Here is a 25,360-nt window from a genome sequence, read left to right as displayed (position 1 = left end):
CGTTTGGCGGGTTTGACATGCTGCTTGGCATGCCGATTGGCATGTTAGCGTGGGTTTTGGGAAGCCAACTTAGTATGGCAACCTCTTTTAAGGCTGTGGCGTGTTTGGAGCAACCTAATTGGTCAATGAAAGTAGGGCGTCGGCCAACCATGGGCGTGTCTACCCTTTTAGTGCGCGTGGCGGATTTAATTGCCTAGTTTGGCTAAGTATAGTTTCGACCAAGGGGTGTAGTGTGCTGCGCGGGCGCGCAAAACCCTAACTTTTGCAAGTTAGTTGGGTTTATGAGTTTTTTGTGAGTTATCACAATAATTGGCTGGATTTTTTATGCTGCCACAAAAATCCTTATCTACAGAATGTAGTGTGCTTTCCGTCTGAGCATTTCGTGTGATGTCCTTAACATTGGTACTTGGAGGTTCATGCTACTCCGCTGCGAGTGAACACAAGATCCGTCATTCCATACCGATATTAAGGGTTCTGCCGGGGAACATAACACATCAAAGTACTCAGTGAGTCTTGTATTGGCGAGGTACCGAAATATACAGAGTGTTTGGGATGGTTGCTACATTCTCCAGTATGGATAAATTTCATGTAGATATATTGAATGGCTCAATAAATATGTTGGTGGAGAGGTTAGCACTCACGGCACCGTTTACTTGCATAGTGACGTTAGATGCAAGGTTTTACGATTTTAACCCTAAGATAAAAACCACCATCAACATTAAGTCCCCTGCTTAGCACGTAACAGTGGCATTGTTGCGGGGTAAGCATGAGATGGTGAAAGACAAGACTAAAATCGAAAGAGCAAGACATGAAGAGATTGCCAAGGAAATTCAACTAACCTTTGGTGGAAGGTATGAGGAATCCGTGATCCTTGTGTTGACGGCTTTTGCATAAATTCGTCTTAGCCGTGGGATGTTGGCACCAGTATGGTGTCTTCGGCTACTGGTTAGGGAATGGTTCACGGCACTGTTGGCTAGGTTACAGAACGTATGGAGATGGTGCTGCTTTGAACGGCCAGGATGGCGCTTCTTTGGCTGGTGGAGATGGCGCTGCTTTGAATGGCTAGGATGGAGCTGCTAGCTTGGCATGGTGGATGGCGCGACTACCTTGGCTAGCTTGGCCGTGTGGATATGGTGCCGCTGGCTTGGACGCGGAATGGCCGAGATGGCTGTTGTCTTGGACGTGGACCTTTGGAACGAGGCTTGAACGAGGACTCTTGGCGCTGGCGTGGTGCTGCTTGTTTGGATACGTCCGTGGCATGGTGGATGGCGCGGCTAGCTTGGAGTGGGTGGAGATGGCGTCGGCTAGGAGTGGTGGATATGGCGTCGGCTAGGAGTGGTGGTTTAGTGTTGGCTTGCACGTGGAGATTAGCGCCATGGAATGTCAACACCGCGGTCCCAGATGCCTTATTTCGTGCGTGTCCCAAAAGAGCAACCTTTCTCTAGTCGAACTCCAAAATACCATGCCTATTAAGGCGTTACCTATCTTCCTTAATTTCGTATTGTTTGCTTTGTTTTCACATCTTGGTGCTAGCGGCAAAGGCTTGGATCGGCGGAGAGAGCATTAGCAGAAGTAGGCGAACATGTTTTAGGTATGTTTCTCAACGTTTCTTATTTTGTTTGCTCTTCTGTGTTGGTGTGAACCCTAGCCATAGGCATATCCTCCATAAACTCATAGAAATACTCTTGTATGAATGATTCTTCTCTGCTAGCAGTATCGTAGTAATATTAGCCGTCACATTGATAATAAGGAAGCCAATTATTATGCAAAGTAGGCGCGCACGGATGGGTGGACCCATTAGTTTTTCTCCCATGAAAACCTAGCTTTCGGTTTCCTTTTCCTTTTGTGGCCGCGTGCACAATTTCCATGGTGGGACACACTCTCTCTTTGGTCGAGTGCATACTTCCTGCTGTGAGACACGGTTTTTGCTAGGGGCACGTTTCCCGCGGCAAAAAATGGCTTGTTGAAGCGAGTATCAGTCCCCACTCTTTTGGCTATGCGTGCTCCTTTTGGCTACATGCGCTATGACTTGCAACCAAAATAAATTGGCTTGCGACCAAAATAGATTCTCCGCCGGTGATAAAGTAGTCTTCATGCACCTTTTTTTTTTGTAGTAACTTTTCTTCGTTTTTCTCCGTTGTAGTTACTTTGAAAGTGAAAGCGGTATAGGAAACTTTTGTTAGGATGTCACCTGAGAATGGTCATGCCGCTATGTCGAAAAACGTTAGCAACTCCAATCCCAACATGGACGACGAATTCTTTACACAGTCTGCCACAGTTAAAAGAAACCATCCCAAATATGTGGCTATCCTTCTGAGCGGTTCAGAAAATGAAGGAGATGCCCCATCAATTCGGCCAAGGCGCGTGATACGATTTTGTCTTCAGAAAAATGAGTATCCTGCTTCTCCTATTGACTTCAGGGCTTGTCAGAGTCCATTGAGTTCTTTTGATGAATGGATGTGGTTCATGATAAGTCAAGACTGCGTAAGAGACAGTCTGACCAGGGAGCAAATCATCAATGCGGTCATGGCTTCTGCAACACTTCAAATCAGGAGGATATCGTGGGCTTGGCCACTTTTATCTCCAGATGGTGTCCGGATACTTATACGGCCATATGCAGCTGGGGTGAAATGACTATTTCTTAGAGATTGTAGTCGTCCAACTGAATCTTCCAATAACAGGGAACCTTGATATTACTTTGTCTGATGAGGACGAGGAAATGGATGCCACTCTCATTGCCAAGTCGGCAGGGTTTGTTCGTAAAGATTATGAAACGAAGTGCTTCTACATCTGGTGAGTGTCTGAGTGGTTCTCGAAAGACTTGGAGCCGGATCAGATGAACAACACGCTCCATGTCGCTGCATTTTTGGATCTTTGGTTATCCAGAGATATTCTTGATGATGGCTCTGGAAAGAAGGAGATAAGACAGGAGCTCATCAAACTGGCCATCAAATTGGCGAAAGGTGTTTTCCTCCCCATCGGCGGCTTGTTTATTGGATCTTTGTACACCCATATGGATCTCTTGACCGCGGACATGTATGATTTTAATGGTCATATGAAAGTAGAATCATATGTCCACATCACTTTTCTTCAAACGTGGATGTGGGAGCATTTCAAAAATTACGCTTCTAAGCCGCTGACTTCATTTCCTGACTCCTACGGCAGTTCCAGGATACTCCGCTGGTTGAACAAGCGTACAAAATCCGGGTCGAATCTCATCGACTTCCACGACAATGCGTATGCAGTTAACTTTCGTCCTTGGGATCTAGTCCATGCGTCCATAGTTCAGCCGAACACTTTCGCTGCTTCCCAAAATATGACTTTGATTTCTGCTGGAGAGAATATGAGCGTTGGAGAAATCATATTCATGCGAATTTGTACACCTGGACACGTGCCATATTTCTTCAGGGGATCTTATGAGGCGGTTCCTTATAATATTGACAGGTCTTCTCGGTATATGGGTTTTTACCAAGGAGTCCCATTTCTTCGTCAGTCGGCGGCTCCGAAAGAATTTTTGTCAGCTTCTCTTGGTGCCAGTGTTCTTGCGCCGGGTAAAAACCTCCCTTTCCTTCTCTCAGAACGAAGTCCATCGACGACCTCCAAATACAATGTGTTCTGGCAGAGTGAGTTTCTCGCCCTCCATGGGTTTGTGAATGACGTGATGAAAGATACCCGTGGTAAGCCTTCCTCTGTGGTTTTAGCGGAACATCCATTGTTGAGGGAGTTTTCTACGGCTAAGCGGAAATCTTCCATCCCGGATGCAGACAGTCCCCAGAAAAAGGAGCGAAGGTCTAAAGACCCTGCGGGTGGTTTTCAGTCGGATTCGACGGCTCTTGTGACTTTTAGTTCTTCCAATATGCGAGTATGTATGATTTTCTTCCTGATTTGGTCGTCTTGTATAAATATCCTGAATTATTGCCAGTGAACATCACTTCCCTTTTGATTCAAGGTCTCAACAAGATAAACGCCTTTACTAGACTTGCAAGTGGCCAAAAAGTGATGCCTTCTGAAGAAAAGTCCGGCGATACTGAGCCTCTCAGCAGTGAAGAGGAAGATAAAGAAGAAGAAAACTCAGAGTCTGACGGTGATGGGGGGAGTTCTTCAGAGCGGGGCAGCGAGTCCTCTTCCAATCTCAGTGGGCCCATAGATGAGTCGATGAGTCTCCCACACGTTTTCCTCTTGGACTATTTATTTATACCGAACAAATATTCAATTGGTCATGTTTACAAGAGGAGGCCGCTTCTGAAAATAATTCTGAGATGGAGATTCACGGCAATGAAGATATAACTGTGTCTCTAATCATGGAAACCGTACCCGCTGGTAAACTGGAGATGGAGATTAATCGCCGTGAAGATTGATAGACACATTTTGTGTCCAATTTGTTCTCAATACTATATATTGTTGGCACTCGATTTTGTACTAATTTTGTTATTTTATGTATTTGTAGGTATTTTTTTGGAAATAAATATTTTAAGAAAATTCGGCTCGAAAAGTTGATTTTGGCACCCGGAGGACACGTGTTATTCGGACTCCCAAGTTTGGATAAGGGGTAACCTAATTACTAAGGGGCACCCCCAGGTCACCCCAAAGCATCTGTTATTCGCACCCCAGTCCAGGATAAGGGGCACCTTCTTCAACAATTTGAAAACTGAAAATTGGCGGGAAAATGTTCACAGTTCAGGAGAATTTTCGATCGAAGAAATGAAGTAGTGGTAGGTCGATTCAATGGCTGAATTTTGGCAGAAAGATGTGATTTAGCCTAAGGAAGATATTTTGGGTGTCGAATTTGATCGGAATTGGCTGGAAATATCGATTTAATTCTCGAGCTCAAAACAGAGCTACACGGAGTGAACACGACCTGTACACGGTGTTGTGTGTGTTTTGGTTGTGCATGGAAGTGTTTTGGAGGAGTTGGATGACTTATGAGGCATGTATAAGGCTTACTAGAGCGTTCAGGATCAAAGTTTACGTGTGAAATTCTAAATCTGGTAAGAAAATATTCAAAAATAATGTTATTCACTGCCGAGTAAAGACGAATTATTTGGAGTTATGGAGAGGGATTTCAGCGTGTCTTTGAGTATAAATATGATCTTTGGGCCTACTAGAATGGTTGTCGAGAGTTTGGGGAGGTTTGGAGGCGAGCAGAGAGGCGCAGGAGGAGTTGCAGAGAAGTTACCTGCTGCTGCTGCTGCTGCCATTAACACGCCTGAAGAACACGAAGAACACACTTACCAGAACAGTCGTTTCTTAGCAGTCTTAAAACAGCAGCGACAGCGACAGTGGAAGCTAAGTATCGTTGTTTCTGTTACAGCAGTGGTAAAGTATCGTTGTTTTCTGGACGCCTTATGTTCGTCGCAGATTCACTGTTTTAGTTCTTCTTTACCTTTTAATCAACTTTTTGAGCTATAAAAATGTATTTTGAGAACATGATTAATATGAGTAGCTAAACCCCAACATTGGGATGATGGAGGAAGCCGTTCTTTACGCATATGATAATTATATTAATTCTTTTTGACTACTTGCACTTTTTATTAATCGATTTATGATTTTTCTTAATTGGTTGTGATATCGTATGATGATGTATGCTTGGTCGTAGTGCTTTTGATGCGTCATGCTAGTGATATACAATAAATATTCTAAAAATCTACCTTGGCAAAAATGAGAGTCCTTATGATTTGAGCTATAATTGTTTCGAATAAATATATGAATTGTGTGAATGATTAATGGTGGAATCCTGAGTCCTAGTGTCTCTTGATCCTGTGACAAAAATTTTGTATATATTTTTATTTTCTAAAAAAAAATTATCCTTCACAAGTCCGAGAGTTTGAACCTCATTACTACAACCACGAAAAATATTTAATCATTTTGGCGCCGCCGACGCGGATTTGTGCTTAGGTAGAATTTTTTTTTTTTTAGGTTTACTATTTTTTTTTAGAATTATTTGTTCCTTTTTAATTTGTCTTTTTGTCTTTGATTTACAGGTTCGAAGTGGAGCACTAAGGACTTGGAGAGGAAAAAGCTTAAAGCGAAAAGCGAAAAGAGAAGAAAAAAGGACAATTTTAGGATTTAATTTTTAATTTTTTTTTTTAGAGTGTGTGAGGAAAACTGTAATTTTTTTTATTTTGGACTTTCTTTTTTATTTGGACTTTATTCTGGACTTTGGACATTATTTTTAAAACCCTACGGAAGGGTTATAAATTAAAAAAAAAAAAATTAAATACAAACTGTTTGCAGGGAAGGACGACGATTACTATATCGTCTCGGCCCCTCGGGTTCGCACACGGCATAGGAGTCGTGGCCCGAGTCGACGACAACGGTTCATCGCCCGTCTGGTACGGGAGGTAAGTCCAATCGAAACACCCGCGAATCTCCTGCAAGCGGGTTACTGTCTGCCTTAAGGTGATAATTGTTTGAGGACGAACCGGACTGTTTTTATTTTCCTAGTAAAGGGCAAGGCCTGGCCTAAACAAGATAAGGGTTCGGATTTCATCACCGTTCTCTTCTTGCCCGCCTTAGGAAAACGAAACCTAACGCGAACCCAAGCTTTAAAATATGGAATAGAACGAGACCGATAGGGTAACGAGCTTAATAGGAAACTCGTTCGAAAAATATTGGTTGCTCTTTAAGCACACTCCAAAGTTCATGATGGTTTCTGTGGGTTGAATGCGTGACTGCGCCGCCTTGTGATAGCGGTGAGGCCTTGGGTATCAAAGCTCCACTGAGCTTCCCTCGCCTCAATTCAACTTACTTTGACTCGGATTGATTCCAGAGGGGTTTGCTCAAATTGCAACGAATTCCCTTTCGAAAGATAGAAGCTGGTCTAGAAACAATCTAAGTGGAGTCGAGTCGGCCTTGTTTGTGATTGTATAGAATCCCTCTGTAGTTTATATTTCTTCGGTGATGAATCCTTTTGAGGAGACGCCACCTGCGATGACGTTGCGAGAATATATGTCTAGAAATTCTCGTTATCAAGAGACGTCTTCGGAAATGACTCTTGGTGAATATATGCGTGGGCAGCGATATATGGATACTCCAACTTTTATTGAGGAATCACCTCTAACGATCTATGAGAAATATTATAAACATAGACCATGTAGTTTGGAACAAAGATTGAGAATTCTTGAATTTCAAAAATTGTATCATGATGATGAGGATAGTGATGATGAAGAATCTGAAATATGTGGGAATAGTGATCAGGAATTTGTTACCCCAGTTGAGCCTTATAATGATTATATTATTTCTGGTTCAGATCCTAATAATTTTAAAAATTATTCACCTATTCAAAAGGACGAGGATTTGACTAGAGATACCCCCGTTTCATACGATGTAGTATGTCCTGTTTACGAAACCGATGATGGTTTAGAGGAACCAGTTTATCTTGAGATCGAGTCAAACGATTTAGAAACAATAGTCTTAGATGGACTCGTAGAGATTAGCGAGGATGAACCTGACTTAGAAAAATCAATTGCCGACCTAGAAATTAGGGAGGTTATGACCAGTCTATCTAGAGACGCCGAAGACTCTAAGTTTGGGGGTGAGTATCATTCTCCATGTGCTTTAACTCTTAGTAAGGTCCCTCACTTGGGACTTGACATCAATGCCTCAACCATCTTACAATATTATCTTCATAATCGTTTTCCAGAACCTAATGATATCCAACAAGAGTCTCAAATGTTAGAAACCCATCCTCTGGTTGATGTGGTTAACCCAGGCAATAATACCAAGATTGATTTTGTTTTCCCACCAAATAGTTTTCTTCCAAATGTGGGAACATATAGATTTCAAATGTGTCGAATATTAAGTTGTGAGACTAAACCTAAATGCCTTAGGAAATTGGAATCGACACATTTGCTTAAGAATGACCACTACTCTCATTGTGGTCAAATTTGTAAGTCATATCTGATTGACTTAGATGATCCGCAATTATTTAGGTTATTACTTCGTGATTCTAAGTTCGTATTTGAGTTTTCACAGACTCTAAGACCTAGTGATTCGGATCCCATCTATGAAGAAACACAGCCAATGAAAATATTCTATTTAGACCCTTTCATAGAACCTGAACCTGAACCGCAATTAGCGATAGTTTTCAGGAAACTAGGTAAGGGCATGCTATTCTTGTCCATTTTCTTGGTTCACTGCAGTTTCCTTTGGTCAGCTCTATTTGGTTTTGAAGACCCACAGTTATTTCGACTGTTACTTTATGGTTCGAGTTGACTAAACCTTTCCTAAGTCTGGCTGAAGACTTTAAACTTAGCACTTCTTGGGAGTTAACCCAATATTCTTGCGACACGGTAATATCCTTCCTTATCTCTTTTGCTTCAAGTGGTAACAGTTTCTCCTTGTTCATGCTTTTAGTTTCATCTTTAGAACATTGAGGACAATGTTAGATTTAAGTTTGGGGGTATGGGAGAAACTTTTTAGTTGCAATAAATAAACTCCAGAGCCTAGAAATTTACGCCTATTAAGGATAGCACTAACCAATCTAAGTGGATGGAAACATTTTTGTTTTAGGAGTTGAGGAACCAATCTGACTAGATGGAAACATCTATAGAGTCTATTCATAAAAGCACAGATCTCAGGTGTTAGAAATAACATGATAGTTTCGCCATATCTTGTCGAGTCCTTTTCACTTTCTATTTTTAGTTTTCTTTTATTTCAAGTGATTTGGTGGGGCACACGATTCAAGTTGTTACCTTTGCTAGGGTGAAATAGAGTGACTGAGTTACCTTTTTCAAAAAAAAAAAAAAAAAAGACCGGACCAGTTAGACCAATCGGAATAAGTATTAACACTTGGATAGCAATATGCGTGTGTTCTCCCTGTTTCCGTCGCCTAAGCAAGCGTGGAATGCAGGACCCGTGGGAACTATCGTGTAATCTGCTGACAAGAAGCATGCGCTTGGATCCAAAAGATCTATTCATGCCGTTAAGTTAAAAAAAAAAAAAAATGGTTATTGTTATGTGTAGTCAACTGCTGGTTCCCTTGTATTTGCCAGTTTGTTGATCTAGATTTAAGTTATTGACCACTGGTTCCCTTGTATATGCCAGTGTTTTAATATTAGTCAGACCGGTATCTCAGTCATTTAGGTTAGGTTCACCTTGGCAGAGGCCTTCAGACAGATATGGGAAACACCGTTCACTTTTCAACCATCTACATTTTTCTTTTTCCATCTTCTTAATCTTTTCATGTGATTAGTCTGACTCCGAGTATGATGTGCATCGTGAAACTATCTTAGTAGAGCTCTGTCACTTATATGAATTTTAGTATGCTTGAGTGCAAACTCGTGTACAGCAATTGGAATTTCGCATCAGGGTTCTTCCTCATAAAGTCAATAATTGTATGCCAACCAAGGAGGTTCTTTAGTGCTTTCCAAGGTTCTGCGTAGATAGCTGGGGTCTGGAGTATTGGTTTTTGTGGGTACACCTCTGATAAACCCACCCGAGATTAACTCGGTCACTTTTCAAGAATAAATTTTGCTCGAGGACTAGCAAATAATAAGTTTGGGGGTATTTGATAGACACATTTTGTGTCCAATTTGTTCTCAATACTATATATTGTTGGCACTCGATTTTGTACTAATTTTGTTATTTTATGTATTTGTAGGTATTTTTTTGGAAATAAATATTTTAAGAAAATTCGGCTCGAAAAGTTGATTTTGGCACCCGGAGGACACGTGTTATTCGGACTCCCAAGTTTGGATAAGGGGTAACCTAATTACTAAGGGGCACCCCCAGGTCACCCCAAAGCATCTGTTATTCGCACCCCAGTCCAGGATAAGGGGCACCTTCTTCAACAATTTGAAAACTGAAAATTGGCGGGAAAATGTTCACAGTTCAGGAGAATTTTCGATCGAAGAAATGAAGTAGTGGTAGGTCGATTCAATGGCTGAATTTTGGCAGAAAGATGTGATTTAGCCTAAGGAAGATATTTTGGGTGTCGAATTTGATCGGAATTGGCTGGAAATATCGATTTAATTCTCGAGCTCAAAACAGAGCTACACGGAGTGAACACGACCTGTACACGGTGTTGTGTGTGTTTTGGTTGTGCATGGAAGTGTTTTGGAGGAGTTAGATGACTTATGAGGCATGTATAAGGCTTACTAGAGCGTTCAGGATCAAAGTTTACGTGTGAAATTCTAAATCTGGTAAGAAAATATTCAAAAAATAATGTTATTCACTGCCGAGTAAAGACGAATTATTTGGAGTTATGGCGAGGGATTTCAGCGTGTCTTTGAGTATAAATATGATCTTTGGGCCTACTAGAATGGTTGTCGAGAGTTTGGGGAGGTTTGGAGGCGAGCAGAGAGGCGCAGGAGGAGTTGCAGAGAAGTTACCTGCTGCTGCTGCTGCTGCCATTAACACGCCTGAAGAACACGAAGAACACACTTACCAGAACAGTCGTTTCTTAGCAGTCTTAAAACAGCAGCGACAGCGACAGTGGAAGCTAAGTATCGTTGTTTCTGTTACAGCAGTGGTAAAGTATCGTTGTTTTCTGGACGCCTTATGTTGGTCGCAGATTCACTGTTTTAGTTCTTCTTTACCTTTTAATCAACTTTTTGAGCTATAAAAATGTATTTTGAGAACATGATTAATATGAGTAGCTAAACCCCAACATTGGGATGATGGAGGAAGCCGTTCTTTACGCATATGATAATTATATTAATTCTTTTTGACTACTTGCACTTTTTATTAATCGATTTATGATTTTTCTTAATTGGTTGTGATATCGTATGATGATGTATGCTTGGTCGTAGTGCTTTTGATGCGTCATGCTAGTGATATACAATAAATATTCTAAAAATCTACCTTGGCAAGAATGAGAGTCCTTATGATTTGAGCTATAATTGTTTCGAATAAATATATGAATTGTGTGAATGATTAATGGTGGAATCCTGAGTCCTAGTGTCTCTTGATCCTGTGACAAAAATTTTGTATATATTTTTATTTTCTAAAAAAAATTATCCTTCACAAGTCCGAGAGTTTGAACCTCATTACTACAACCACGAAAAATATTTAATCAAAGATGTTGTTGTGTCCATGATGATAGGAAACGCTCCCATGGCTGCAGGTGTGATTGTCGCCAAGGAACCCCTTCTGGTCGCGGAATCAATTGCAGGCGCCACTTTTGACCCTCTATTTTTGACACCTCATGAAGGTCACGTGCTGATTGGAGGTTTCATCGTACCAGTTAAGTATGAGGCGTTGTATACCAAGATATGGGAAAGGTATGGACATATTGCCACATCCAAAAAGATAACTAGCCGATTTGCGCTGGTCAAGCGCGTGGAAGAAGCTTTATCTTCGATTCATGACATGTACAATGTGACTGGCCATACTGTTTCTGAAGATGTAATCTCAAGCTGGAAATTTCATCGCGACATGTGCGTGGGCTTTGAGTTCAACGTCTCCTAGTTCTGTGAAGGTCTTTCTGAGGTCCAAAGGTTGCAGGCTGAAGCGGCTGACGGTCCTTCGCGGATTTGATTAATCAACATGAGGCAGAAGTCGAGAAGTTATCTCAGGAGTTGAAGCTGAAACAGGAGGCCCTCCAAAACGCGAAGGAGTCTTTCTCTAAGAAGAGCAAGCCATTGCTGTACGATTTTCCTTGAGTATCTTCTGTCTTCTGGACTTCTTTTTGTTTAGGTTTTTTTTTTGAAAGGAAAACGAAACGCCTAGTTTATGGTTTGATTCTTTTTATTTATTTTGTTTTTGGATTGCTAGATAATTGTTACCTATGAGGGTTTTGGATTATTCTTTGGAATGAATTTTAGAATAATGTCGTTTTGATCATGATTGCTAGTAGCACAAATATTCCAGGAGAGTCATGGAACCGTGAATGTTGTATGACAGTAGAAAGTATGGGATGAAATTTTGGGGATGACATGGCTATCGGTTCCTATTATCAACGTGAAAACTTGAAGTAGCAGATTATGTACTTTGTCTAATAAGACTTACTCGCTTTTAGGATCTCTCAACAAAATGGATCTTCCGGGCGTAAGTCTGAGTTTTGTGGGCGACGCCGTCGGGATTGTGAGAAGTCCCCAGTCATTCCTCATCGTGTAATAACTGACAACTGAGCCATTGAACCCTACGTCGTTTGCTTCTACTATTTTGATATACGGGTTGAAGAATGAAATTTGGAAGTTGATATTGTAACCGAGAGATTAATCTCTCATTGTGGTCGCCAATTGTTTGTGGTTGAAAACGGTTTCTGCTGATTTTGGTAAATTCGTGTGTGTGGATGAGAAACGAGTCTAAACCCTAAAAAATGTACTGCACGGGAGTACTTTTGATTCGAGACATCAATCTGTACAAATCTGTCCTAAACCGAGAAATGGTCGTTCCAGACTTGCTTCGTTCACAAAGTGAATGAGAAGGGTTGGTCTTAGGGAGGGAAGCGAAGAAAGTGTTGAGACCAGAATCGTCGTTCTGGAAGTGTGGGTGTTTTGTGACTTGTATCAGAAAATTGGACTGCCTAGATGAATGAAAAATCTATCAGGTGATTTCTGAATGTTGTTTTGTTCTCCTGACCAAAGCTTGTTATTTGGTGGAAATAGGTGAGACCTATTTATACAAGTCGCAATAAAACGTACCCTGGTCTCGTAGAAGCCGAACGTTTGAGTAATGGAAGAAAGGAGTAACGGGTAACGCCTGGAATTGATGTTTCCATAATGAAGGATACGTTTTCACCATTACTTCTTGACATTACTAACCGCCCCGCTTTATGACACTTTCTTGTAACGGGCGTATTGCACGCCGCACGCTGTAAACCTCCAGACCAATACCTTGATGAGTATCCCCCAGTTTGTGAAATGTTTTGATGTCTCGAGTGTTTTCCTGGAAAACATGTAGCACTTTGCTAGTGTGGGCAAGTTAAAATTGATAGGCTTGCCGTAAGTAAATAGCATGTGATGCGCTCGTCTTGGCTGGTCGCCTAAAACTTGCTACAAGCTTGCTGGCTTGGCAGCGAACTTCGATAACTAAGATTGCATCTTATGAAACAAGGGTAGCCGTTGATCTTGACTACCTTGCGTTGGTGCCTGACAAGTTTGGCGGCGCAGCCAAAGGATTGGCGTTGAGGCCGAAGAATTGGCATCGTATCCAAGTTGGTGCCCTGACCAAAGAATTGGCATCGTAGCCGAATTTAGGTTTTGGCGGTACAGACAAGAATTTGGCGTTGTGGCCAAAGAATCGGCATCGTCGCCTAAAAGTTGCCACAAGTCTTTCAGTCTGGTGGCGAACTTGGATGGATGAGATTGCATCTCAGGAGGAAGGATAGCCGTTGATTATGGCTACCTTCTGTCGGCGCCTGGAAACTTTGTTTAAATTAAGGTTTAACATGTTGAAACCCTAACTAGCGTATATGGCATGCCGTTTGGCATGTGCGCCTGGCATGCACGTTTTTTGGAAAGTTAGGCATGCCGTTTGGCGTGTGCGCCTGGCATGCGCGTTTGGCAAGTTAGGCATGCCGATTGGCATGCGCGTTTGGCGAGTTTGGCATGCTGCTTGGCATGTGCGTATGGCATGCCGATTGGCATGTGCGTCTGGCACGCGCGTTTGGCGGGTTTTGCATGCTGCTTGGCATGCCGATTTGGCATGTGCGTCTGGCACGCGTTTAGCGGGTTTGGCATGTTGGCGCGGGTTTTAGGAAGCCAACTTAGTATGGCAACCTCTTTTAAGGCTGTGGCGGGTTTGGAGCAACCTAATTGGTCAATGAAAGTAGGGGGCCGGCCAAGCATGGGCGTGGTTACCCTTTTAGTGCGCGTGGCAGATTTAATTGCCTAGTTTGGCTAAGTATAGTTTCGACCAAGGGGTCTAGTGTGCTGCGCGGGGCGCAAAACCCTAATTTTTGCAAGTTTGTCAGGTTCATGAGTTTTTTATGAGTTATCACAATAATTGGCTGGATTTTGTATGCTGCCACAAAAATCCTTATCTAATGAATGCAGTGTGCTTTCCGTCTGAGCATTTCGTGCGATGGCCTTAACTTTGGTACTTGGAGGTTCATGATACTCCGCTACGAGTGAACACAAATCCGTCATGCCATACCGATATTAAGGGTTCTGCCGGGGAACATAGCATAGGAAATTACTCAGTGAGTCTTGTATTGGTGAGGTGCCGAAATTTACAGAGTGTTTGGGATGGTTGCTACATTCGCAAGTATGGATAAATTTCATGCAGATATATTGAATGGCTCAATAAATATGATGGTGGAGAGGTTACCACTCACTGTTTCCTTGCAGAGTGACGTCAGATGCAAGGTTTTACGATTTTAACCCTAAGCTAAAAACCACCATCAACAACCTTGTACCTCAATTTATGATTCATTATAGTATCTTTCAAAGATTGGTTGTTTGTTCTTATACTCCAAATAGAGGACACGATCTGCGGGGTTGACAAACCTAGCACATATACTAGGATCATAGAAGGATTCATCCATATCTTTTCCTCTTGAGTTTTCTCACTGACTAGTTCGCCTCCTATGTGCCATAGATGCAACGGAAGAGAAAGGAAAAAACTTACTTGGGTACCCGAACGGCTGCACAAGAGGTGTACTGTAACAGAGTATGACTGTTCTTGAGTTTTAAAACAAGAGTTTCAGCTTAGTACACGAACTGATGCAAACGGTAGACTTCCGGAACTGCAAGGAAACATGAACCAAGTGCCAACCCGTGATGTAATTTCTTGTTGTGAGAAAAAAAAGCCCAAGAACGCTCAAAACAGTTGAGAATTGAGGTTAAGGGAATCAACAGTTCGTGAACAATTGATTTTCTTCTTCGTTTGTGAATGAAAAAAGATGAAGAAGAAGAAGGAGAAGAAACCAAAGAGAATCTTCTCTTCAAATGTGTCAAGCGGTGGACTTGAGCCGGTTCGGGTGCGTTCTGGAATATTAAAACATACGGGAACCGAGTTCAAGTAGTGTGAGACACACATGTGCAAGAGGGACTCGTTTGGATAACCAAAATAAGATATTTGGAGTGGAGACTCAACAAATAAACCTCTTGAGCCGAGACGTGTGGACACCAAAACACAGTGTGAACTAGTCTTGAGTGTCATGACACCAGGAAAGAGTTTATTTCCAACAACTGTTACAAACTTCAACAACGAGAGAAACCCAGAACATTTTTTTTATAAGTTTATCAAGGACCTTCAAGAGAACCCAAAGAAAATTGAGTTTCTGATTTCCTGTTTTCCAACTTATAAATAACAGTTTCAGCAGATAGTTTTCTGTACTGTAAAGGGAAACTCTTTTGTTAAGAAGAGACATCTTAGCTTCTTCATGAAAGAATACAATACTACCATCTTGATAGGGAGTATCAGGAATTGAGCAATGAATTGATTAATGCTTTGCGGTGATATATTCAGCTGACTGAGATTTAAACTCCTCTTGTAAATTGTTTAGTTTGTTACAACTAATTTGATTACACAGAGGAGGAGTAATGCTTTCACTGATTAGTAAATCAATGTCGACCTCAACATAGATATTATTCATCATAACTTGATTTAGCTTGTCAAGAGATTCTTTTTCTTTCTGGAGAAATAATTCAGCATTAGAAGATAAGCTTTCAAGTTTCTTTTTGAGACCTGAATACACTTCACGGGATTTTAAACTGGTGGAGGTTTGGATAAAATTTCTTCTACAAATCTTATTAAATCCGTCATGGAAGAAAAGTCTAGAATCCCTGGATCTGGTGGTGCATTTATTGAGATAGCACTTATGTCCATATCAGATCGCTACAAACACAGACTTGTAAGGTCTTTAATGTGTTTGCCTGCTCTGATACCAATTGAAAATGCGGGGGTCTAACAACCACACCCAAAAATTTGTTTGGCAATCTGAGAGGACTTACTCCAATACACTTTCTAGAGAATAAACTAGACAATCAGACTCAATCTAGAATAAAGTATATCAAAGAGTTTAATATCTCTAACTCTTAATTCAATCCGCAATCAGCAAATAGAAATCTGCGAGCCCGGCTGAATATGAGAGGAATTACTTGAAAGGTACCAAAGACCAATGTTCAAGTGTCAATCAATGTAAATCAACAACCAAAGGTTGGATATTCTAATTGATTGATCTTAACGCACAACCTGATATTTCAATTATATAACAAAATATAATGCGGAAAAGAAATAACACAGACACCAGAATTTTGTGAACGAGGAAACTGCAAATGCAGAAAAACCCCGGAACCTAGTCCAGATCGAACACCACACTGTATTAAGCCGCTACAGACACTAGCCTACTACCAATTAACTTTGGACTGGACTGTAGTTGAACCCTAATCAATCTCACATTGATTCAAGGTATAGTTAGCTCCTTACGTCTCTGATTCCAGCAGAATACTACGCACTTGATTCCCTTAGATGATCTCACCCACAACTAAAAGTTTCTACAAACCAAAGTCGAAGACTTGATAAAAAAATTCGTCTCACACAGAAAAGTCTATAGGATTGAATAAATCTGTCTCCCACAGAAATACCCAAGAGTTTTTGTTTCGTCTTTTGATAAATCAATGTGAACATGAACCAATTGATAAACCGGATTTATATTACCGAATAATAGCATAGTATTATCAATCACCTCACAATAAACTTAATCGACAAGAGAAACAAGTTATTGTGGAATCACAAACGATGAGACGAAGGTATTTGTGATTATTTTCTATCTTGCCTATCGGAGATATAAATCTCAAGCCAATTTTACAATTGCACTCAATCACGATAGAAATATCAAGATCAGATCACGCAACTACAAAGAGAATAGTTGGGTCTGGCTTCACAATCCCAATGAAATCTTCAAGTCGTTAACCTACAGGGTCTCGAGAAGAAATCTAAGGTTAAAGGAGAATCGAGTCTAGTTATGCAACTAGTGACACATAGGAGGTGTAGGGATTATCTTTCCCAGTTGCTAGAGTTCTCCTTTATATAGTTTTCAAATCAGGGTTTGCAAACCAAGTTACCTTGGTAACAAAGCATTCAATAATCACCGTTAGATGAAAATCCTGATTCAACCAAGCTAATATCTTTCAATCGTTAGATCGAACTTAGCTTGTTACACACAAATGAAATTTCCCTCATTAAGGTTTATGTAACCGTACCCAAACGTGTACACCATATTGGTTCACAAATAGTTAACCGAGGTTAGCCATATGATTACTCTCAATTGACCTTATTCATCTTAACCATAACTAGTTCAAATGAAACTAGTTAAAGAGTTGTTCAATTGCTATATTCTCATGGATTTATACAAGAACAAAATTGAAGCAAAATCGGTTTGATTCACTCGAATCAATACATGAACATTATAGCCACGGTTTGCAAAGATTGCATTCCTTATTGATAAATGTTTTAGGTTCATGTACAACCGATCTTAGAAAGTAACCACTTAAGTATGCGTACGGGTATGCGTACTTAAGTAACCGAATTTGAGTTTTTTTTAGTTTTCAAACTCAGCAGAAATTCATGGACGTGAACTTTCCGCCAGAATACGTACGGGTACGCGTACTTTAGGTAACCGGATGAGTTTGGTTTTGGTTTTCAAAATCAGCAGAAATTCACGGATGTGAATTTCCGCCAGTACGCATACTTACCCAGTCTCCTACAACCTTTTTGTATACACACAAGAATGCATACTTTAGGCTCCCGGTTTTGGACATATACACTAATGTGCGAACACACTATGCTTATATCCAAAGATGGTTACAAGGTTCTAAACTCTTTATTTCAATCATTGAAACATTCTTCTATAATGACAATAGCCGTTTTCACACACTATTAACATCAAAACAATTTCCAAGATATTGAAATCATCGAAACATTCCAAGTCTTACACCAAATGATTGTATCACACAAACCATGTAAGATGTTACTCGGAAATTTTCTCATGATATAAGATGAACTTGGTCGAAGCGAAAGCTTACCAACACATATTTCGAGAAATATGTAAGCAAGATATACTCAGCTCGAAATCTCAAATGTGTATAGAGAAAACTATATCGTAACACGACTTATGTCTCAATATAGGAGATAGAGTAGAAATAGACTTTCCAAGTGATAGATGAGTTTAAGTCTCCACATACCTTTTGCCGATGAAGTTCCACAAGCTCTCCTTAGTAGTTCTTCTTCTTCAAGTGATAAGTGTCGTGAAGTCTAAGCTCAACTACACAAACTATGTCCTAGTCTGAGACATCTATAAAGAGGATAGAAATCAAGACTTATAGTTTTGATCACTAACGTTGACAAACATGCTTGAGATAGAAAAGCATGCGAGTTCGACCGAGCAGTGCTCTAACAGGCATGTTCTGATTTCTAGTAGGAATTAGTAGGATTCATGGACTACCTCTTGTTTTGGCTAATTTATAGTCATGATGTACTTTGACCAGATGTTGAGCTCTGAACAAGATGATAAGTATCGAGTCTCGGCTAAGTGACACTGAGTCTCTGCGTGACTTGTATTTTAATGAGTCGACGAACTAGCCATATTGTCATGGCTTGAGCACTGAGCTATGATGATCATATGAGCAAGTTGATACTCAGTGATGTCAAGAATAATCTGCGATGTTGTTGTACAGTCTCAACTTGAAATTATCTCTTAAAGCATTTATGACTCGGGACTCAAGGAGGTAAAATTGTCTGAAGTTTATCTTCTTCGGTTAGGGTTAATGGCGATTCAAAGAGAATCCGATAGAAATAAGAGAGAATTGTCTGAAGTTTATTGTTTATTATTCGCCTATTTATACATTACATGAACATGAAAATTACATGTAGATGACTAAGCATGTGAATCATGGACTTCAAGATTATCCCATTTGTGCTTTTGCCGACCTGGGATTGGTTTCTAGGTTCCCCCTTAGCTGACAACATCGAGATTCTTCTTCAGCTTCGCATATGGACTCAGGTCTTCCGCGTCCACCATGGTGTCTCTTCCTTGTTTTATTTTCTGTGGCTTGGTCAATGGACATTTGATTCAGGTCTTCTACGTCTGACCTTGAGTCTTACTTCGTATTTCATCTGTATTACTCTTTAGTTACCGGTTCTTGGGTAAGTGCTATATTTTGTCAACTACATATTTGCCCCCAGTTTAATTAAAATAAGTATGTAGACTTCTTTTATTAAACTCAAGTTCATTTTTTATTTTGATAGATCGGCTGGTTCGATGTCTTAGTTGTTGCCTACCTCTTTTGGTGGCTCATAGCTTTTATAAATGTGCTGACTTATATGCAGGGACGACCCTGAGTTTTCTCTGCCCCAAAGTTCAGTTAAAATTATTGCCCCATCTCTAGTGGGACTCCATGAACCAGTCAGTATTATTAGAGATTCTCCAATGGAATGTGTGTGAAGGAAAAAGTCTTCATCCACATAGGATATACAAACATTTTTATAAAAAATCACACTTTTTATAAAAATGTTTGGGTTGGAGAACATATAATAATGGAAATAATTTTAACCAATTATATACCTACAAATAAGTAAAAGAAGGATACAAAACTTTATGGGTTGGAGATAAAATTTATTTTCTCCTGATATTTAGGATTTTATACCTAAAGGATGTCTTAAAAGTGATGCCATGTAGGAAACATCCATATTCACCATTGGAGAAGCTCTTAGGCTGGATATAATGGTATGCCAAGATTCAAGTTTCTCAGCGGATCCACATCACCAAAACTCAACGCCCGACCGTAGTTGGGATCCAAGATTCCTAACAGCGTATTGACCGTGTTGAACGGTCCACGCGCCGTTCCTAAGGGCGTGCCATAGAGAACCCTAAAACACACAGAAACCGCCTGCACTCCTTCTTCTCTTTTCTTTTTTTCTCTCTTCTTCTTCAACCTAAACCCGTAGAACCTCACTTTCCATGGATTGATTCAAGATGATTTAGTGTTTAATGAGCGAAAATCTTTCAAGGGTTTGTTCTAGAAGCCGTGGGGAACCTATTGGTGGTATTTTTGGGAGATTTCATCAACAAAGCAACACTAGGTATGAAATTTTAATTTTGATTGATTTTTTTGATTTTGGGTTTCTGATTTTAGTTATAAAGGATTGATTTCGATCCTATTGAATTTATAAACTTGATTATATTTTCATGGAGCAGTATAAATAATTTGTGGGTTTGATTTGAAAAACTTAGAATGTCAACTTAGGGTTTTGGCTATTCGGGTTCATTTAGGTGAAACACAAATTGATTGATTGATTCATTAATTCATGATTGTAGTTGAATGATTTAATTGTCTTTCTGCATGGATAAATGTATTTGTAATTTGTAATTTGATAAGCATGACAAATTTGTTTTGAGCATTTTACAATGAGTTTGAGGATTAACTCATGTGTTGTATTGAGTTGATGTTGAGTTGATTATATGGGTGAAATTGATATTGTTAATATGATTTTGTTAGGGGTTTTCATATGAGCATTATGCAATGAGTTTGAGGATTAACTCATGTGTTGTTTTGAGTTAATGTTGAGATGATTATATGGGTGAAATTAATGTTGTTCATATGATTTTGTTGGAGGTTTTCATTAGAGCATTTTGCAATGAGTTTGAGGATTAACTCATGTGTTGTACTGAGTTGATGTTGAGATGATTATATGGGTGGAATCGATGTTGTTAATATCATTTTGATGGAGGTTTTCATATGAGCATTGTGCATACCTCAATGTGATGTGAATTTGGTTGTGAGAATTCATATGTTGTTTGTGCATAGATTAATATATGTGGATGATTGTTTGTTATTCATATGTTGATTGTGCTTCCCTTACTCTTTGTTTTTTTAGTTAATGGAGCATATCGATTGGTCTAGGTATGAGAAGTTATCTGAACTATCTCAAGGTGTCGAACGGATACAACATAAATGTGAGGACTTAGTTAAAAATAGAGACGTACAATTTAGGAGTAGTTGGACTAACGTAAATAAATTTTACAAGATAGTGGTTCATAACAATCCCCGTGCAATACTACTTCTTCAAATGTGTGATAAGGGATTAACAGAAGCTTTATGTGAGAGGTGGTGGAAGAAGACTAAAACTTTTCACTTCTCTGAGTTTGAGACAGGTTTGACCCCTCTAGATTTCTTCCGGTTGACTGGTATTCCAATCGGATGAGGTAAGCCAATCCCAGAATTACCTAGGCAAATAATGACGCCGCAAGAACTTGAAGCTATGGATGATAAGTATTTCCGGGGTGTGTTAGATGTTATGAGACATAGAAAAGCTCAGGGTATGAAAAATGGAGACTATGATTCCAAGGCATCTACGATACGAAAATCTCACTTGGCTAATTACAGTTTAAGTAGGTAAGATCATCCTAACACCGACATTGCCAATGAAATGACTAGAATCTTCTTGCTTTGGTGTATTGGTGATTTTTTGTTTGCCGATTGTAGTCTTAGAGTAGATAAACGATGGTGTGTTGTGTTGGATAATTTGGATGATGTTGGGTCTTATGATTGGGGTACTCCCGCTTTGGGTGTTTTGTATAAACAATTGGATTACTGGAGTTCATGCAAACAGAAGGAGATAGGTGGCATGTCGATGATCTTATAATTATGGTATTATTTTTATTTCCGTAATTGTCAACCGGTTTTGAAGGAAAACCTTAGAGATGATGAACTTGATCCACACCCTGATGTTCTTCTATTTGCTGGGTCGAACCTTCGGAATAGGGGACAGGTAGATCTTCACAAACACTCTGTGTCTGATGCACGCGCACATATATACATGAGGATGGGAGATGCGGTTATTTGGGACCTCTGGTTCCGGGATAGTGTACACCAACACACTGATGCATTCCAAACAACACTTGAGATGTCTAAGACGAGATATATTTTCAAGGATGTTAGTAAGGGTACAAGAGTTTCTGCTTATCTGGCCGAGAGGTGTTTGAGGCAGGTGTTAGGTTCGATAGTTATCCCATGAAGCCCCCTAGATTGGAGGACGTATCTGATAGGACAGTGATTGAGATTAGTGACCACTTCCTCCCTGTCCCGTAAGAAGTGTATTCCTGATTTTGGAGAACTCATAGCGTGGGAGCTCTTATGACAGAAAAAACTCACATAAACACACGTGATGATATCGGAGTTGGTCACAGCGGTGTACCCCGGAGTTTGATGCCCCAATACCCATCACCTACCATGTCATCCCAGGCATACACATACGACCAAGCCGGACAGTCCATGACGCAACTCCCTAACATACAATGGAACATGCCTTTCAACAAAGAAGATTCGTCCGAAGATCTAGTTGCAGTCCCCAGGCAACCACCCAACCCATACAATTTTTCTGATATCAACGCCTCGGAGGTTAGTCCTTTTATATCTCGTTTTCATTTTCATTTGGAGATTATTTATTGTTAAATAAGTATGTTAAAAAAATTATTTTAATTTTTTAGGAAGAGCTACGCCAGTTTGCGGCGGAAGCTTACTGGATGTTCCAATCTACCAGACAGGGAATCTACGATGAGTCTCGTCGTCGAGCGATGTATAACACCCCACAACGCATCGTAGTTCCGAAACATTTGATGGACTATTCTATTCAAGTCAGGAAGAACAAACATTTGCCAGCACTTATAACGCAGGTGTATCTTTTCCGGAAACCCAACACCGTCGCAAGCGTCCGGCTGCAGACCCCTCCGCATCGAATGCTTATTACGTCCCTTGTGCTGTTGAGAGTACCGTTCCTGTAGATCCCAACCCGTCAATGGCGCATGTATCACCAATCTATAGTGATTTACCAAACTCTAGTGAGTTTTTAGGGCTGAGCTTGGGTGGTCGTTGGCAGGGTAGTGTTCATGGTAGTGGTCAGAGAGGTGATGATGGTGCTGATACGGAAGTTGTGCCAGAAAGTCAGTTTTCCCTTAGTCTAGTAAAACTGGTTATAATGGTGTTGGTTAGCGAGGGTGTAGTACATGTTTGTTATTTTTTTCTTGTATGATATATTTAGTTTCTCCTGATATATGCTGGACATCGTATTATCCATATTATATGTTCTTGGTATTTCATATTTATGTGCCTTTTATATTATTTTGCAATGAAATTTATGAAACAATATATCGTTTTAAATCTATGGTCTGACTGATAAAAAAATTTGTTAGCTGTAAAATGGAGTCAACTGTCGTTAGATATATGCGACGACGGAGACATGCGACATACCCTAAACGGTACCACGATGATAGTCATGGAGATTACGCAATCATGTATCAGGAAATTTTATAGGAGGCGCATGATTTGCACCAACCCGAACCCGTGCAGGTTTTGAGCAGAAGAACCATTAACAGATGTCGTGTGAATGCGGATGCCAAGATGATGCAGGACTACTTCAACCCCGGTTGCAGATACGGACCTGCGCGTTTTAAGGGACATCACGGTTTGCCCCGAGAATTTTTTCTTAAAATATTGCCTGAAATTTGCGCCCAAGATCGTGATTTTTTACAACGAAGAGATGCTTGTAACATTCCGGGTCACTCTCCTCATATGAAAATGCTCGCTGTCATGAAACACCTAGCAAAGAGTGTAGCTGCAGATAGTCTTGACGATTACACTCAGATGGTTGCGGTAACAATATACATGTACGTTAAAAAGTTCATGGATGCACTGCTTTGGGTTTTTAACGATCGCTACATGAGGCAACCAACAACCGAAGATACTAAGAGGCTTTTGGCTCAGAACGAAGCTCGTGGTTTTCCTGGAATGCGTGGAAGCCTCGATTAAAGAAGCCGGCCGACACGTGGGACACATTAAGAAACCAAATCTTGTTTTACAGGCAGTGGCATCATACGATAGATGGTTCTGGCACTGTTATTTTGGTGAGGTCGGGGCTAACAACGACTTGAATGTATTGGCGCAGTCGGGATTATTTGATAGAGAGATGGCCGCGTTAGCCCCTCCTTGCAATTTCCGCATCAACGGTCACGAGTACAACCATGGATATTATTTGGTCGACGGCATCTACAATAAAATATCTGGGGTGGTCCATGGATATAATAGACGCGAGACTATGCCGGTGATCCATAAGAAATTTATTGAATACCACACCGCAAAGAGGAAGGACGTGGAGCGTGATTTCGGTGGTCCAACGTCCAAATGGGGTATAATTAGGAATCCTTATCATTACTGGTCTCCTCATGACGTACAAACAATTATGAGACCGTATTTAATAATGCATAACATGTGTGTGGAGTGTGAGTATCGTGATACGGAATGGGCGAGCTACGAAGGACGAGACAAAACCCCTCCAGAACAAGGTAACGTGAGAGAAGCGCGCTCGTATTATAAAAGCCATGCCCGATGGAGATTCTTACAAGCAGATATAACTGAGCACATTTGGCAGCGTCACGTGCTTGGATTGCGAGACGGTGAAGTCGGCCCCGTTGAGGAGCAGGATGCCCTCCCCACTTCCGATGAGGGCTCTACCGATGTGGATGAAAATGCAGATGTTTACCCAACTAATGATGATAACTTTTATGAGAACGGAGCGTAGAATGCACTTATTTGACTATCCTAAGACTTTATCCGCACTTGTTTCATTTCCTAATACTTTTTATGTACTTGTTTCTTAAGACTTGTTTTGTATTTTATTTTTAATTATTTCCTATGACATTTTAAGATTTTAATTATAGAATGAAATTTCACCTTAAACACCGAGCAAAAATCATTTTGGATTACATTAGTACTTTTATTATAAATGCTGGTTAGACGTTCACACGTCTATGGTTTTACTAAAAATATCCATTTATTATTCAGCATATTCAATTGTGATGGTAGATCCTATGTATCGCTAGTAATCAACATACACGTTAACAATAAACGACCTAAACTTTTTGGAAAGAGTATTTTCACTATTTACAAATGACTCGTGTTTGTCTCACAAGTTATATAAACTTTTTATAAAAGTCCTTTGTTGTTCATAAGCGTCCCTTTTGCATCTGACTAACACTATAAAAAGTTCGATAAGGTTACCCTTCAATATCACACCCACAGAGTACCTTACATCTCTTAAAAAAAAATCTAGTCTGAAACACAATCCTCGGCAATGAGTTATAATCGCAAGTGAAAACAAATTGTTTCCAAAGTTTAAAGTCTTCAATATAAACCATTCCACTGATATAACGTGTGAGACAAACTATTACATTATTTGAAATATTTATGCTATGCGCTTCAGTAGTGAAGAAGATTTAGGAGTTGCGGGGGCGCGGATTGCGGGGACAAATCAAGGTCCGCCGGGGGGGGGGGGGGGGGGGGGGGGAGGAGAGGGTTGAAGATGATCCAAAAGTTTTATGGAATCGTGTTTTTCAAAACTTTGAAAATTTTACCGGAAACGACAACACCAGAACTAAAGCCTCGGTAAAAAAAAGATTTGGTCTGATTATCGAGGA

General features: G+C 40.3%; 1 protein-coding gene across 1 annotated transcript; it reads left to right on the top strand.

Annotated features, from left to right (window-relative positions):
• Positions 1–23,853: 23,853 nt before the first annotated feature.
• Positions 23,854–24,465, top strand: LOC113273023. Its single transcript, XM_026522798.1, has one exon. It carries the CDS (start codon positions 23,854–23,856, stop codon positions 24,463–24,465), a length of 612 nt encoding a protein of 203 aa, XP_026378583.1.
• The last annotated feature ends 895 nt before the right edge of the window (positions 24,466–25,360 follow it).

This window comes from Papaver somniferum, chromosome 4 (assembly GCF_003573695.1).
Source record: "Papaver somniferum cultivar HN1 chromosome 4, ASM357369v1, whole genome shotgun sequence".
Taxonomy (NCBI): Eukaryota; Viridiplantae; Streptophyta; class Magnoliopsida; order Ranunculales; family Papaveraceae; genus Papaver; species Papaver somniferum.
This window is presented reverse-complemented; position numbering and strand designations above follow the sequence as displayed.